Raw genomic sequence first — 15293 nt, 5'->3', positions numbered from 1 at the left:
ACAGATGTACCAAGTTGCAGAGAGGAGCAGTTCCCTCCCTCTATAAATAACCAAAAGCTCAAACACCGTTCTTCGTGTCAAGCTCTCCTCTCTCTGTCTCTCTCTCTGTTATATTAACAAAGGAAGGAAGGAACAAGTCTCATCACCTTTCCTGTTCTATCTCCGTAGGGTAAGGCGGTTCCTTTTATTTCTCCTCTTTCTTCATTTCCCATGCAATTATAATCCAACAACAATAAGCACCTGACAGCCCCCTATTGCTTTCCTTTCCCCCCTCTTCCTCTTGCGTTTCTTTCTTTCTCTTTAAACGTAAGTTTCAATTGAAACAAAGCGTAAGTAGTATACAAGATCTGCTTTTACTGATTTGTTTCATGCAAATATGTTTTTTTGTGTTTTCTCTCATGCCCATTTAGACTTTAACGATGTTTGAAGTGCCTGATTTTTTCCCCTGTCGTTCTGGGATTCGTTGATCTCATTCTGATTCAATCTTTTAATTTATTGCATTGGATCTGATTTGAAGTAGTAAGTGGTTTTTTTTGGTAGTGGTGTTTAAGAAGAAAAGTGAGAATGAATGCACGATACATGGGTTATGCTTATTGTCCATAGAGCAAATGATGAAAACAAACAACAAGTTATAAAGTTCCAATCTTAGAGGAAACCATTCCTTAATTCATGCATTAGAAGTTGATTTCATTTTGGGTTTCATTTCTTTGTTGTGTTTCTCAACATTTGTTGAGTGTTAGATCTGTATTTATTGATTGCTACTAGTGACTGGCTGTCTTGTTCAAAGTAGCTGAAATTTGTTCCAATTAAAAACTGTTTTCTATATAATGAACAAAGTAGCTGGAATTTGTTCTAATTGGAAATCGTTTTCTATGTATTGGACCGGATTAGTTTTTGCAGCTTAATTGTTATTTTAGAGCTTAATTTTGATAGATCTATGAAAGTTGAATGTTTGGATCAAGAAAAACTGAATCTTGATTTTGGTGTGGCATAAGAAGCAGAAAAATGGCATCACACATTGTTGGATATCCTCGTATGGGCCCCAAGAGAGAGCTCAAGTTTGCACTGGAATCTTTCTGGGATGGGAAGAGCAGTGCTGAGGATTTGCAAAAGGTTGCAGCTGATCTCAGGGAATCCATCTGGAAGCAGATGGCTGATACTGGGATCAAATACATCCCGAGCAACACCTTCTCTTACTATGACCAGATGCTCGACACCACCGCAATGCTCGGTGCAGTTCCACCAAGATATGGCTGGAATGGTGGTGAGATTGGATTCGATGTTTATTTCTCCATGGCTAGAGGAAATGCCTCTGTTCCCGCCATGGAAATGACCAAGTGGTTTGACACCAACTAGTAAGTGATACCTCCTCTTCGTACTTTGGTATTGTGACTAGTTCTGTCATTTGATATGATAATTGTGTTTTGAAATTATGTTCCTGAAAAAAGGGGAAAAAAAAGAAGAAAAGGTCACTGAACTATTTGATGATGTTTTGATTCAGCCATTTCATTGTCCCCGAATTGGGTCCTGATGTCAAGTTCTCATATGCTTCTCACAAAGCAGTGACTGAATACAAGGAGGCTAAGGCAGTAAGTGCTCTTGTTCTACCTTCATTTGTTGACATCTTTCTATATAATATCAGTGCTAGACGTCTAATAGCTCATGCATTAATAAATTAAATATTTAATCATCATGATCTGTCAACTGCTAGTATAAATGCAACATAAACAGAGTTAAGGCACAGCTGCAAGGTTTGCAAAATGGTATTTGATTTGCTTTCAATCTGAAAATCGAAGTTCAAAATATTGCTGAAATGTTGATAGAATCATTTTGAAATCTTTTAGTCGGTCTATTTAAAGCCATCTAACTTTCAGAATGGCCTGATATTGATATGGAATTTGGAGAGCCTATACTCAACATGATTATACTTGCTTCTTAATGCTAAATTCCTGATTGCACTACCTGACAAATTCCGTATAAACTGATAGTTTTTCTGTCTCTTATTTAGCTTGGAGTAGACACTGTACCAGTCCTTATTGGCCCAGTCTCCTACTTGTTGCTATCCAAACCTGCAAAGGGTGTGGAGAAAAGCTTTTCTCTCCTCTCCCTTCTCGGAAAAATCCTTCCAATCTACATGTAAATAAATGATATTCTACATTTATCAATGATCGGGTCTCTATATGTTTATTGGTGTAATTATTCCATTACTATCTTCAGGGAGGTTATTTCAGAGCTTAAAGAAGCTGGTGCATCCTGGATTCAATTTGACGAGCCTACACTCGTGATGGATCTTGAATCTCACAAATTGCAAGCATTTACTGGGGCCTACTCTGCACTAGAGTCAACTCTATCTGGCTTGAATGTTCTTATCGAAACCTACTTTGCTGATATTCCTGCCGAGCAATACAAGACCCTCACCTCTTTGAAGGGTGTTACTGCATTTGGTTTTGATCTGGTTCGTGGAAACAAGACCCTTGACTTGATCAAGGGTGATTTCCCTGAGGGAAAATATCTCTTTGCTGGAGTGGTAGATGGAAGGAACATCTGGGCTAATGATCTTGCTGCTTCTTTCAGCACCCTCGAAACTCTTGAGGGCATTGTTGGAAAAGGTAATTTTTTTTCTTTTTCTTGCATGCATTTTTGGCACAATGATAAATATGTTTGAAGACATAATACTAATTCATGTTTTATCTACACAGACAAGCTTGTAGTCTCCACTTCCTGCTCACTTCTCCACACTGCTGTTGATCTTGTCAATGAGACCAAGCTTGACAAGGAAATAAAATCATGGCTTGCATTTGCTGCTCAAAAAGTTGTTGAAGTAAATGCATTGGCCAAGGCTTTGGCCGGTCAAAAGGACGAGGTATCTTCCTTCTGTCCATGCTTGAACAACTATGAAGAATTTGTTGCTAGATTGGCTCGGCTTGTTTTATACTTTCAAAATTTTTTTATCATCATCGCAAGTCTCATTTTTGTGGTTCAATTTTCAGGAAATCTTCTCTGCTAATGCTGCTGCCCTGGCCTCAAGAAAGTCCTCCCCACGAGTCAACAATGAGGCTGTTCAAAAGGCTGTATGTACCTAGCTAGATTTTTTTTTTTGCTTTGATGCTTTCAAGCAGGGGTATTCTTTTGTATTTATTTTGATTTTCTGTTCTGGCCTTCGCAGGCTGCTGCTTTGAAGGGTTCTGATCACCGCCGTGCTACAAATGTTAGTGCCAGACTTGATGCTCAGCAAAAGAAGCTTAACCTTCCCATCCTACCAACCACCACAATTGGGTCCTTCCCACAAACCATGGAACTAAGGAAAGTCCGCCGTGAATACAAAGCCAAAAAGTGAGTTAAAGTTTCGTTATTTTCATACCTGTATGGTTTTTATGGCGAGAATTTGTTTATTAATGTGCTTTTATGATTCTTCTTTCAGGGTATCTGAAGATGACTATGTTAAAGCCATCAAGGAGGAAATTAGAAAAGTTGTCAAACTTCAAGAGGAGTTTGATATTGATGTTTTGGTTCATGGAGAGCCTGAGGTGAATTTTTCTCATCAAATTAGCTTTTTTACTTTTACATGCGCGCGCGCGCGCGCACTCATATAGTATAAGCATTACTGGGTGATCACACTGTTTCAGAAAACTCTTTCTTTAGAGATTGCTTGTATCTTCAACTACTAATCTTGAACATCCAACTTATGTGGTCATTAATTACTGCAGAGAAACGATATGGTTGAATACTTCGGAGAGCAATTGTCAGGTTTTGCATTCTCTGCCAATGGTTGGGTGCAGTCTTATGGCTCTCGCTGTGTGAAGCCACCAATTATATATGGTGATGTGAGCCGCCCCAAGTCAATGACTGTCTTCTGGTCTACCTTGGCTCAGAGCATGACTGCCCGCCCAATGAAGGGAATGCTTACAGGCCCTGTCACCATTCTCAACTGGTCCTTCGTTCGAAATGATCAACCCAGGTATAGAAAATAGAAGGAGCAAGATAGGGAAAATAAGATACAAAAAGATGTTGCTTTTAGCTGGTTTATCTATCATAGTTTCAATCTGGTTTAATGTGAATACATTTTCCAATTTTCAGATATGAGACTTGCTACCAGATTGCTTTGGCCATTAAGGATGAAGTGGAGGATCTTGAGAAGAATGGTATCACTGTTATCCAAATTGACGAGGCTGCTTTGAGAGAGGGCTTGCCTCTTAGGAAGTCTGAGCAAGCTTTCTACTTGGACTGGGCAGTCCACTCCTTCAGGATCACCAACTGTGGCGTACAGGACACCACTCAGGTTTGTTATCCACTTCACTCGGAATTTCACAACTCAAATTCAAGCTAGGCGTCTCTTTCCCGGTTGCTTTTCATTTATGCAGTCGCTTACTCTTTTTTAATTCCTGCAGATCCACACTCACATGTGCTACTCCAACTTCAATGACATTATCCAATCAATTATCGACATGGATGCTGATGTGATCACCATAGAGAACTCTCGCTCCGATGAAAAGCTTCTCTCAGTCTTCCGTGAGGGAGTGAAATATGGTGCTGGAATTGGCCCTGGTGTCTATGATATCCACTCTCCTAGAATACCATCAACCGAGGAGATTGCTGACAGAATTAACAAGATGCTTGCAGTGCTTGAGACAAACATCTTATGGGTTAACCCTGATTGTGGACTCAAGACTCGCAAGTACACCGAGGTGAAGCCAGCTCTCAAGAACATGGTTGATGCTGCCAAGCTGCTCCGCACCCAGCTTGCCAGTGCCAAGTGAGCCAACCAGGATATGTTGAGAGTTCAATCTTCCATGGTCTAATGAATTTTATTCAAAATTCAAAACATAGAAGGTTGAGAGTTTAATCTTCCCTTGTCCATTGAATTTTATTCAAACAAAAAAGGAATTTATTGTTTGAATAACTGTGGGTCATGTTGAAATTATTTCAGTAATAAAGATTCAAAGCCAGAAGTTATTCATCTTTATGTAGTGATTTCTCAGATTATTATCTCTATGCATATTTGAGTCTTTTATAGTAATAATTTCATTCTCATAATATAGAGAGCGATTGGAACGCGGTGCAATCCGCGTTCCTCCAAAATTCAATTTTGTTTTGTTAAAAATTAATTTTTTTTTGTATATTTTGAATCGTTTTGATGTGCTAATCTCAAAAATGATTTTTAAAAAATAAAAAAACATCATTTTAATGCATTTCAACACAAAAAACATTTTGAAAAGCAACCGTAACTACACTTTCAAACAGGTTTTAAAATTCCTTTTAATAAAATATAATTAATAAACATATTTAAAATCAGATTTAAAGTGGATTTCACTCACTTTTAGAGTTAAAACATTGTTGAAAACTTTTTAACAAGAAATATTAAAATAATTACAATAAATTATACATAAATAAAAAATTGATGTACAAACCCTTGATTGACATGTTTATTAAAACCCAACCACCTTACCATTCAAGCACCTTACTTAGACTCCACATTACATTTGAAGTTGTTTTACTTGTTTTGATGGATAATGATACAGCTAAAATTATGTTAAAAGTTAGATCCCTCCCACCCTTATGTATTTTTTTTTGCCGGTTGAGTTTTTACTATATTTAGCTATTTAGTTAACTAGATTACTAAAAATATAATCAGGTTAATATCTTATTCAATTCAATTAAAAACTTGATTTTTAATCATGTTTTGAATCTCAAATTAACCTGCTAGAATGACTGAACTGAATTTAACAAAATGTAATAGATATGTTTTTGTTTTGCGTTTTAAAAGTGTTTTTGAAAAAATTAATATTTTTTTCTTTGCCTTAAATTAATAATTTTTTAGTGTTTTTAGATCATTTTGATGCACTGATATTAAAAATAATTCTTAAAGAATAAAAAATATATTATTTTAATATATTTACGAGTAAAAAATATTTTAAAAAATAATTACAATCACAGTCCCAAACACACTCTAAGTTATTCCATGAAGTTAATGCGTTGGATTTGGTAGCCATAAAGCATCTCTACGTTGGTAGGAGGAATAGTCTTGAAAGTGTGTTTGGTATTGCGGTAGCTGTTATGGTTGTGATTTGAAAAAAATTATTTTATAAAAAGTACTTTTAGTCAAATGTTGGTTTGGAAAAATATATGTTTGGTTAAAACTGTGGTTGAAATTGAGGTTGAACAAAAAGTAGTTTAATGTGTTTGGTTAAGAATGCTTTTGAAATTGAGGTTATAAAATAATTTTAAAAAATATATATTAATATTTATGGTTTTTAATTTAAATATTGTAGATTTAACTATTACTATTATATCATGAAATAAATAATATTTTTTATAAAATATTTTTTATTATTCCATTAAATTTTTTAAGAGCGCAACAACATAGGTAAAATATAATCAGGAATAAAATTAGGATTGCGATCAAATTCTGTAAATGTTATGTCATCAAGCGATCTCCGTCTAATTTATATAGTGTCATTGAATAATGTTTAACACTAGTTTTTCGAATAAAACACAATTAAAAATAAAAAATATATTTTTTATTTTGTTAGATCGGACCCGGTTCAATGTATTTTTAGCTTTGAATCGGACCGGTCCGGTCAAAACAGTGGAGCATGCTCCACTGTTCATTGAAGAAAACCCATGAATAGTGGAGCATGACTCCACTGTTCATGAGTTTTCCCAGCACAAGAAGTAGCTCTTAGCTGCTTCTTGTAAACCTGTGGTTGTGCTATAATTAATAATAAGCCCTACTAGTATAAATTTGTTGTTGAAACATTACCAAATGATTGCTTTAAACACAGAAGTAATCACGCAACCAAACACGTAAAAACAAAAACAGATAGCAACAAGAGGTAAGCTTGTTAGAGAAGTTTGGTGGACCATTCACCTCACACTTTGATTTAGGATTTCATTAAATTAAGGAATTTCTAAATTAGGGCACACAGATAATAAGTTATACTAAAAGTTTCTTACATCACTAATTAACCACATACATCAAATCATATTGTTGAATTAAAACTAGAAAATAAAGATAATTAATTATGAACATGAGAGCTAGCAGTGGGCTATCCAATTTAAAAGTATTAGAAAACAAAAATATCTCCTTTTTCATATTCGTGTAATATATATATATATATATATATATATATATATATATATATATATATAAAAGAAGGGTTTGTTTATTTTTATATTTCAAAAGTGTTTTTTTAAAAAATTATTTTTATTTTATTTTTTTATTTATTTCAAATTAATTTTTTGTATGTGTTTTTAAATCATGTGCTAATATCAAAAATGAGTTTTAAAAAATAAAAAATATTATTTTAATATATATTTTTAAAAAATTATTTTCAAAAGCAACCACTATCACACTCTCAAACATCCCTAAAGATTATTAGATGTGCTTTTGAAACAATTCCTTCATACATAATATTCATGTGTTTCGTTTAATTAAAATAAAATTTTTCTATAATATATATTTATTATATTTCGTTGAAAATGTAAATAAGAGTACTATTTTACCCTCACAACTTTACATTTTTACAATAAATTACCTTGTATCAAATTATATTTACCAAATAATATAATATATTTATTAACAAATTAAATTATATTAAATATTTGTTACTAGATTATGAAAGTCACTGAAAGACATTAACTGCCTAAATTCATTTCCTAGCTAACACATGTATTGTAGCTATCTAAAACATTATTATTATTATTATTACTTGTTTATTTTTAACACTACGCTGCTGTGAGAGGGAGGATATTTTTTTTTATCAACCTAAAAAAGAGTGCCGAGTGTTTTTTTTTTCATCAAGAAAAAATTTAATTATAAATTAAAAAGTTTATATTTAATAAAATAAATTAAGAATTATATATACTAATAATAAATGATAATAAATCTCTTGATTACATCCAAATATATCTGAAGTGATTTATTATTCATATAACCAATGTTAAGGAGGTAAAAAAAAACGTTTGGAAGATCCAATTAAAAAAAGAAAATAAAAACAAATATGAGGTGTTCAACTTTCATAACAAGTTTTTTAATGTATAAGATAATTACTAGCAAAAAATAATAAAAACGATAATTTAATCCGAACCTAATAAGTATCAACCCAAACTAGCCTGAGTATTTTTAAATAATTAATTTATTTAATGTGTAATGAATATGGTATGTATATTATCTAACCTAACCCAAGATATATATATATATATATATATTATTTTTTTATTGAATAATAATTGTAAAATAAATATCTATATAGATACCCAGACCTTAACAGATAAAGTACGGAAATTATCTATACAAAAATATACAGTACAGATATAAAGAAGATGACCCGTGACTACCCAGTTTGGAAAAATCAAACTTGACATTTTCTCTAGAAAATCCATCAGAAAAGAAAAGAAAAAGAAAAGAGAGCTTCCTTCCCAAGGAAGGGAATTGATCGACAAAAAGACACAGCACACGTACGTGTCTTTACACACACACACGAGATGGCATCTCGCGCACTGCCACGGATTTATAAAACAAATATACTTAATAGTGTTATAATTATGAATCAGCACTAGATAAGTAATAGAAACTAAATGTATGATGGACCCAATATTTCATGACGGAAGCTGTGTTGGTGATCAAAAACTTAGAGACTGAACAAAATGATTTGTAGCAATCCACAGTGTTTTATAAGGAAAGATACAATGTTTTCCCCACATGATTTAGCTTTTCTATTAATAAAAAGCAAAAAAAATACAAAGCTAAATTCTCTACCAACTTAATATTAAATAAAAATCGACAAATATAATTTTGGAAGGAAAAACACCCACGAGGAAAAACGTTGTAGCAATTGACAATGTTTTGTGAGGAAAACTACAGTACTTTCCCAATCAAATCAACAAAGATAATTTTAGAAAAAATCATAAAAAAAACCATTTAGAGAAATATTGTAGTAATCCACAATGTTTTGTGAGGAAAATTACAACATTTCCCTCATATGATCTAGCTTTATTGTAATTATAATTCTTAACCAACTCAATAATTAAAAAAATAAAATCGATAAAGATAATTTTGGAAAAAATCATAAAAAAAATCATGTGGGAAAACATTGCAGCAATCCACAGTGTTTTAAAGAAAAAAATAACAAAACTAAATTCTCAATCAGCTCAATATTAAAAAAAAAATTGATAGAGATAATTTTAGAAAAAAATATAACAAAAAAAACACAAAAAACAGGGGAAAAAAAACCATGTTGGAAACATAATAGCAATTCATAGTGTTTTGTAATGAAAGCTACAGTGCTTCCCTATATGATTTAGCCTTATTTGTAATTACTTGTAATTGTAATTCTCAACCAGCTCAATATTAAAAAAATAAAATTGACAAAGATAATTTTAAAAAAATCATAAGGAAAAAAAAACCATGTGGAGAGACACTGTAGCAATCCACAGTGTTTCGTGAGGAAAGCTACAATGTTTTCCCCACATGATTAAGCTTTATTACAAAGTTAAATTCTAACCAACTCAATATTAAAAAAAAAAATTGACAAAGATAATTTTGGAAAAAATATTACAAAAAAAAAAACACAAAAGAAACTGAAAAAAACCATGTGAGGAAAAATTGTATCAATCCATAGTGTTTTGTGAGGAAAACTACAGTGTTTTCCCCACATAATTTAGCCTTATTTATAATTGTAATTTTTAACCAACTCAATATTAAAAAAAAAAACTAATAAAGATAATTTTATATAAAAAAAACCATGTGAAAAAAACACTGTAGCAATCCACAGTAATTTACGAGGAAAGCTACAGTTACAGAAATGGATGTAATAATCAGTTCTGACAGCTTGATGTTAAGCTACATGTGCCTGTACAGTGACACTGATTGGTACTATTTGGTAGTAACTAGCTCATATATATATATATATATATAGAGGAACTAAGTTATTCCGTTAAGTTAACGCGTTGGATTCGTTAGCCATAAAGCATCTCTACGTTGGTAGGTTTCAAAGTTTGATAGTAACGATAGGCAAGCTTGTTAGAGAAGTTTGGTGGGTGGACCATATATTCACCTCACACTTTGATTTAGGATTACATTAAATTAAGGAATTTCTAAATTAGGGCACACAGTTAATAAATTAGGGCACACAGTTAATAAGTTGTACTAAAAGTTTCTTACATCACTAATTAACCACGTAGATCAAATCATATTGTTGAATTAAAACTAGAAAATAAAGAAAATTAATTACGAACATGAGCTAGTAGTGGGCTATCCAATTTAAAAGTATTAGAAAACAAAAATATCTCCTTTTTTATATACGTGTTATATATATATATATATATATATATGAAGGGTTTGTTTATTTTTATATTTAAAAAGTGTTTTTGAAAATAATAATTTTTTTATTTATTTCAAATTAATTTTTTGTGTGTATTTTCAGATCATTTTGATTTGTGTGTATTTTCAGATCATTTTGATTTGCTAATATTAAAAATGAGTTTTAAAAAATAAAAAATATTATTTTGATTCATTTTTGAGCAAAAAGCATTTTGAAAAGCAATTATTGTCACATTCCCAAATATACTCGAAGATTATTAAATGTGCTTTTGAAACACATAATATTTATGTGTTTTGTTTAATTGAAATAAAAATTTTCTATAATATATGTTTATTATATTTAGTTGAAAATGTAAATAAGATTACTATTTTACCCTCACAACTTTACATTTTTACAATAAATTACCTTCTATCAAATTATATTTACCAAATAATATAATACATTTATTAACAAATTAAATTATATAAAATATTGGTTACTAGATTATTAAAGTCACTAAAAGACATCTTAACTGTCTAAATTCATTTGTTGGCTAACACATGTGTTGTAGCCATAGTTTTGAAACCCAACCCGGTAATTGACCCGGTCTAATGATCGGGTCACGGGTCACATGGGTTGACCCAGGTCAAACCGGGTCAACCCAAAAAAAATAATAAAAAAAGAAAAATTATTAATCACAGGTAGGGCCCGGTTGAGGAGGCGCTCATGTGGGCTTCATTGTCAAATTGCCATATATTGCATCTCCAACTACAGGTAAGAAGCTTCATCCGAGGGAAGATAAGCCATCTATGAATGAACAGAGCACTTTCAAAACCTCTTATCGAGACCCCATCTCCTGCTAATTATTCATCTGGTGGTGAAGGGCGACTCCACCTGCTAAGCAGGCCAAGCTTGCCAAGCTTTCTATTCCCTTCCAGCAAGCAGCTGATAGCCATCAGTCACGGCTCCATAAGGCAATAAATTGGGTCAATAGCCACCATCAAAAGAAAGAAGGAAGGAAGCTGCCTAAGCCCTTCACTAAGACCTGGCGAACTACCACCCTCCCTTAATGAGGTGAAATTTGTCTTCCCCTCTGATTTGAAATTTCCTCTTCTTTACCCCAAAAAATCAAATCTTTCACCGATGGAAAAGAATTAATTGATTAGGTTTTTCAAGCTGGTGCAAAGGCACTTGGTTGCCACACTAGGGGCGGGTACTTCTGGTAATGAGATCCTGACATCCAAACCTTCTCTTTACCAGTAGCATGAATAAGAAGAGAGAGAAGATGTCGCAGATCAACTGTTAGGAAAAAAAGTTTTGAAGAAGAGGTAGTCGATTACAAACCTTCTTCTAATGAGGCTGCAGCTGAGCCAGAAAGTGCTCCATCAATTCCAACAGAAACATGTCTAGCATGCCCCTTTCAAGCTGAACGTGGGAATGGGGATGGGAATGGGAATGGATAATGATGAAGAGGAAGGGAAGACAGAAGACTTCAGATGAGGATTTAGAGAGGCCAGTACTTGTCAAAAATGCGGTTGAGGCCATTTGTTGGAGATTAGATCGTACAAGTAACAACACTGCTTTTGCCTTTCTCTATTAGGAAGGGAGCCGGGTCTCAACCGGGTTTACCCGGGTCGACCGGGTTCCGGGTCGACCCTCCGGGTCGACCGGGTTTCTCCGGGCCAACTCCCAGACGGGTTTTTACTTAGACCCGGACCGGTTCCAGGCCCGGGTCGGCCGGGTCCCGGGTCGACCCGCCGGGCCGGTCCGGGTTTCAAAACTATGGTTGTAGCTATCTAAAACATTAATACAAAAATTAAAGGATATGAGAAATTTACTGTTCATTCACACTTATTGTATTGTGGATTGCAATAGAATTTACCGTGGATTACTTCTTCTTTTTTTTTTGTCACTTTTTTGTTTTTTTTTCACTTTTTTGTTTTTTTTTTTCACTTTTGTTTTGCAGTTTTTTTTTCACTTTTTTTAAATTTTTTATTATTTTTTTTCACTTTTTTTAAAATTTGTTTTTGTTTATTTTTTTAATATTGATATAATTAAAAATTAAGTTTTGTAATTTATTTCTTTTCATTTTGCCTTTTTACAGGGTTAAAATGGTTTATCTCTTTGCTAGGGTAACCCAAGTTGTTCCGGTTTACAAGTTTGGTGAGATTTTTTTTCTTTTTAATTGAACTTGACTTTGTTATCGTTTATCCCATATAGTTAAAAACAATAGTTTCAGAAAAAAAAAAAACCATTATACATAAAGTTAAAACATGTGGGGAAAGTACTGTAACTTTCCTCATATGTTACTGTGGATTGCTACAATGCTTTTTTTTTCTCGTTTTTTTTAAATTATTTTTGTCAATTTTACTTTTTTAATATTGAGCTGGTTAAAAATTTAGCTTCGTAATTTTTTTCCTTTAAAATATTGTAGATTGCTATGGTGTTTTCCCACATAATTTTTCTATTTCATTATACATAAAGCTAAAACATGTGGGGAAAGTACTGTAGCTTTCCTTACATGTTACTGTGGATTGTTACAGTGTTTTCTCTTTTGTTTTGGTTTTTCTACAGTACTTTCCCCTTTTTTCTTTTTTCTTTTTCTTTTTTTTTCTTTTTTTTGTTTTTCCCAAAAATTATCTTTGTTAATTTTACTTTTTTAATTTTGAGCTGGTTAAAAATTTAGCTTTGTAATTTTTTTCTTTTAAAATACTGTGGATTGCTACGGTGTTTTTCCACATGGTTTTACTATGTTATTTTTTAAAATTATATTTGTCAATTTTATTTTTTTAATATTGAGCTGATTGAAAATTTAGTTTTGTAATTTTTTCTTTAAAACATTGTTGATTGCTATCGTATTTCTCTACATGGTTTTTTTTTTGTTTTAAATTGTCTTTGTCGATTTTATTTTTTAATATTGAGCTGGTTAAGAATTACAGTTACAATATGTGAGGAAAACACTGTAGCTTTCCTAGCAAATTACTGTGGATTGCTATAATGTTTTTTTCCCACATGGTTTTTTTGTTTTTTTTTCTAAAATTATCTTTGTCAATTTTATTTTTTAAATATTTAGCTGGTTAAGAATTATAATTACATGTAAATACAAGTAAGGCTAAATCATGTGGGGAAAACGCTATAGCTTTTCTCACAAAACACTATGTATTGCTAAAGTTTTTCCTCACATGGTTTTTTTCCAGTTTTTTTTTGTATTTTATTTTTAAAAAAAAATATTTTTTTTTCAAAATTATCTTTGTCGATTTTATTTTTTTAATATTGAACTGATTAAAATTTAACTTTGTAATAAAACTTAATTATGTGGGGAAAGCACTGTAGCTTTCCTCACAAAACACTGTGGATTGCTACAATGTCTCTCCACTGGTTTTTTTCCTTATGATTTTTTTAAAATTGTCTTTGTCAATTTTTTTTTAATATTAAGCTGGTTGAGAATAAGAATTATAAGTAATTACAAATAAGACTAAATCATGTGGGGAAGCACTGTAGCTTTCATCACAAAACACTATGAATTGCTACAATGTTCCCAACATGGTTTTTTTTTACTTTTATTTTTTTGTTATATTTTTTTTTCTAAAATTGTCTCTGTCTATTTTTTTTTGATATTAAGCTGATTGAGAATTTAGTTTTGTAATGTTTTTTCTTTAAAACACTATGAATTGCTGTAGTGTTTTCCCACATGATTTTTTAATGATTTTTTCCAAAATTATCTTGTCAATTTTTTTTAATATTAAGTTGGTTAAGAATTATAATTAAAATAAAGCTAAATCATATGGGGAAAGCGTTATAGTTTTCCTCACAAAACACTGTGGATTGCTATAGTATTTCTCTAAATGAATTTTTTTTATGATTTTTTTCTAAAATTATCTTTGTCAATTTTAGTGAGGAAAACACTGTAGTTTTCCTCACAAAACATTGTCAATTGCTGCAATGTTTTTTTTCATGGGTTTTTTTCCTTCCAAAATTATCTTTGTCGATTTTTTTTAATATTAACTTGGTAGAGAATTTAGCTTTGTAATTTTTTTTTCTTTTTATTAACAAAAAAACTAAGTCATGTGGGGAAAACACTGTATATTTCCTCACAAAACACTGTGAATTGCTACAAATCATTTTATTTAGTCTCTAAGTTTTTGATCACCAACACAACTTTTTTTTTCCGTCATGAAATATTGGCTCAATAGTATATTTAGTTTCTATTATTTATCTAGCGTTAATTAACAATTATAACACTATTAAGTATTTTTTTTTTATAAACCTGTGGCAGCGTGTGGGCATGCCATCTCGTTATTATTTTTACTTGTTTATTTTTAACGCTATGCTGCTGTGATGGGGAGGATTGTTTTTTTTATCAACATAAAAAGGAGTGCTGAGTGTTTTTTTTTCATCAAGAAAAAAATTAATTATAAATTTTATATTTGTATTTAATAAAACAAATTAAGAATTATAATATTATAATAATAAATTATAATAAATCTATTGATTACATCCAAATATATCTGAAGTGATTTATTATTTATATAACAAGGGGGTAAAAAATTGTTTGGAAGACCAAATTAAAAAAAAGAAGAATGTAAATAAAAAAATTTTGAGGTGGTCAACAACTTCAACATCAAGTTTCTTTAATGTATAAAATAATTATTAACAAAAATAAATAGAGATGATAATTTAATTTGATCTTAACATATATAGATCTGAACCAATCTAAGTTTTTTTTAAATAGTTATTTTACTTGATGTGTAATGTATATGGTATGTATATTATCAAACCCGACCCAAGATTACACACATATAACACACACACACACACACATATATATATATATATATATATATATATATATATATATATATATATATTAATTGAATATAATATGTAAAATATTGATATAATATACACATATACATGTATAATATTTATAGTTTTATCATTTAATATATATACATGCTTCAAATATATATATATAACTATTTTATTTTTTTG

At 31.2% G+C, this 15293-nt stretch overlaps 1 protein-coding gene and 1 long non-coding RNA gene across 8 annotated transcripts; both read left to right on the top strand.

Moving 5' to 3' along the window:
- LOC112323225 (5-methyltetrahydropteroyltriglutamate--homocysteine methyltransferase 1) lies at positions 1-4963 on the top strand. Of its 7 annotated transcripts, none has more exons than XM_024591472.2 (12): positions 1-169; positions 1002-1355; positions 1502-1589; positions 2009-2136; positions 2218-2609; positions 2700-2863; positions 2991-3071; positions 3167-3333; positions 3422-3527; positions 3708-3958; positions 4078-4279; positions 4389-4963. In XM_024591472.2, exons 2-12 carry the CDS (start codon positions 1006-1008, stop codon positions 4755-4757), a joined length of 2298 nt encoding a protein of 765 aa, XP_024447240.2. In that variant the 5' UTR covers positions 1-169; positions 1002-1005; the 3' UTR covers positions 4758-4963. The 7 variants fall into 7 exon arrangements, with proteins under 7 accessions (XP_024447240.2, XP_024447242.2, XP_024447243.2 ...); XM_024591474.2 differs by having other exon boundaries at positions 3-169; positions 996-1355; XM_024591475.2 differs by having other exon boundaries at positions 6-169; positions 999-1355.
- Positions 4964-11039: 6076 nt separating this feature from the next.
- On the top strand, positions 11040-12201 carry LOC127904746 (uncharacterized). Its single transcript, XR_008058160.1, has 2 exons — positions 11040-11375; positions 11562-12201. It is a non-coding gene; the product is annotated as an uncharacterized LOC127904746 (long non-coding RNA).
- The last annotated feature ends 3092 nt before the right edge of the window (positions 12202-15293 follow it).

This window comes from Populus trichocarpa, chromosome 19, assembly GCF_000002775.5.
Source record: "Populus trichocarpa isolate Nisqually-1 chromosome 19, P.trichocarpa_v4.1, whole genome shotgun sequence".
In the NCBI taxonomy this organism is placed as follows: domain Eukaryota; kingdom Viridiplantae; phylum Streptophyta; class Magnoliopsida; order Malpighiales; family Salicaceae; genus Populus; species Populus trichocarpa.
This window is presented reverse-complemented; position numbering and strand designations above follow the sequence as displayed.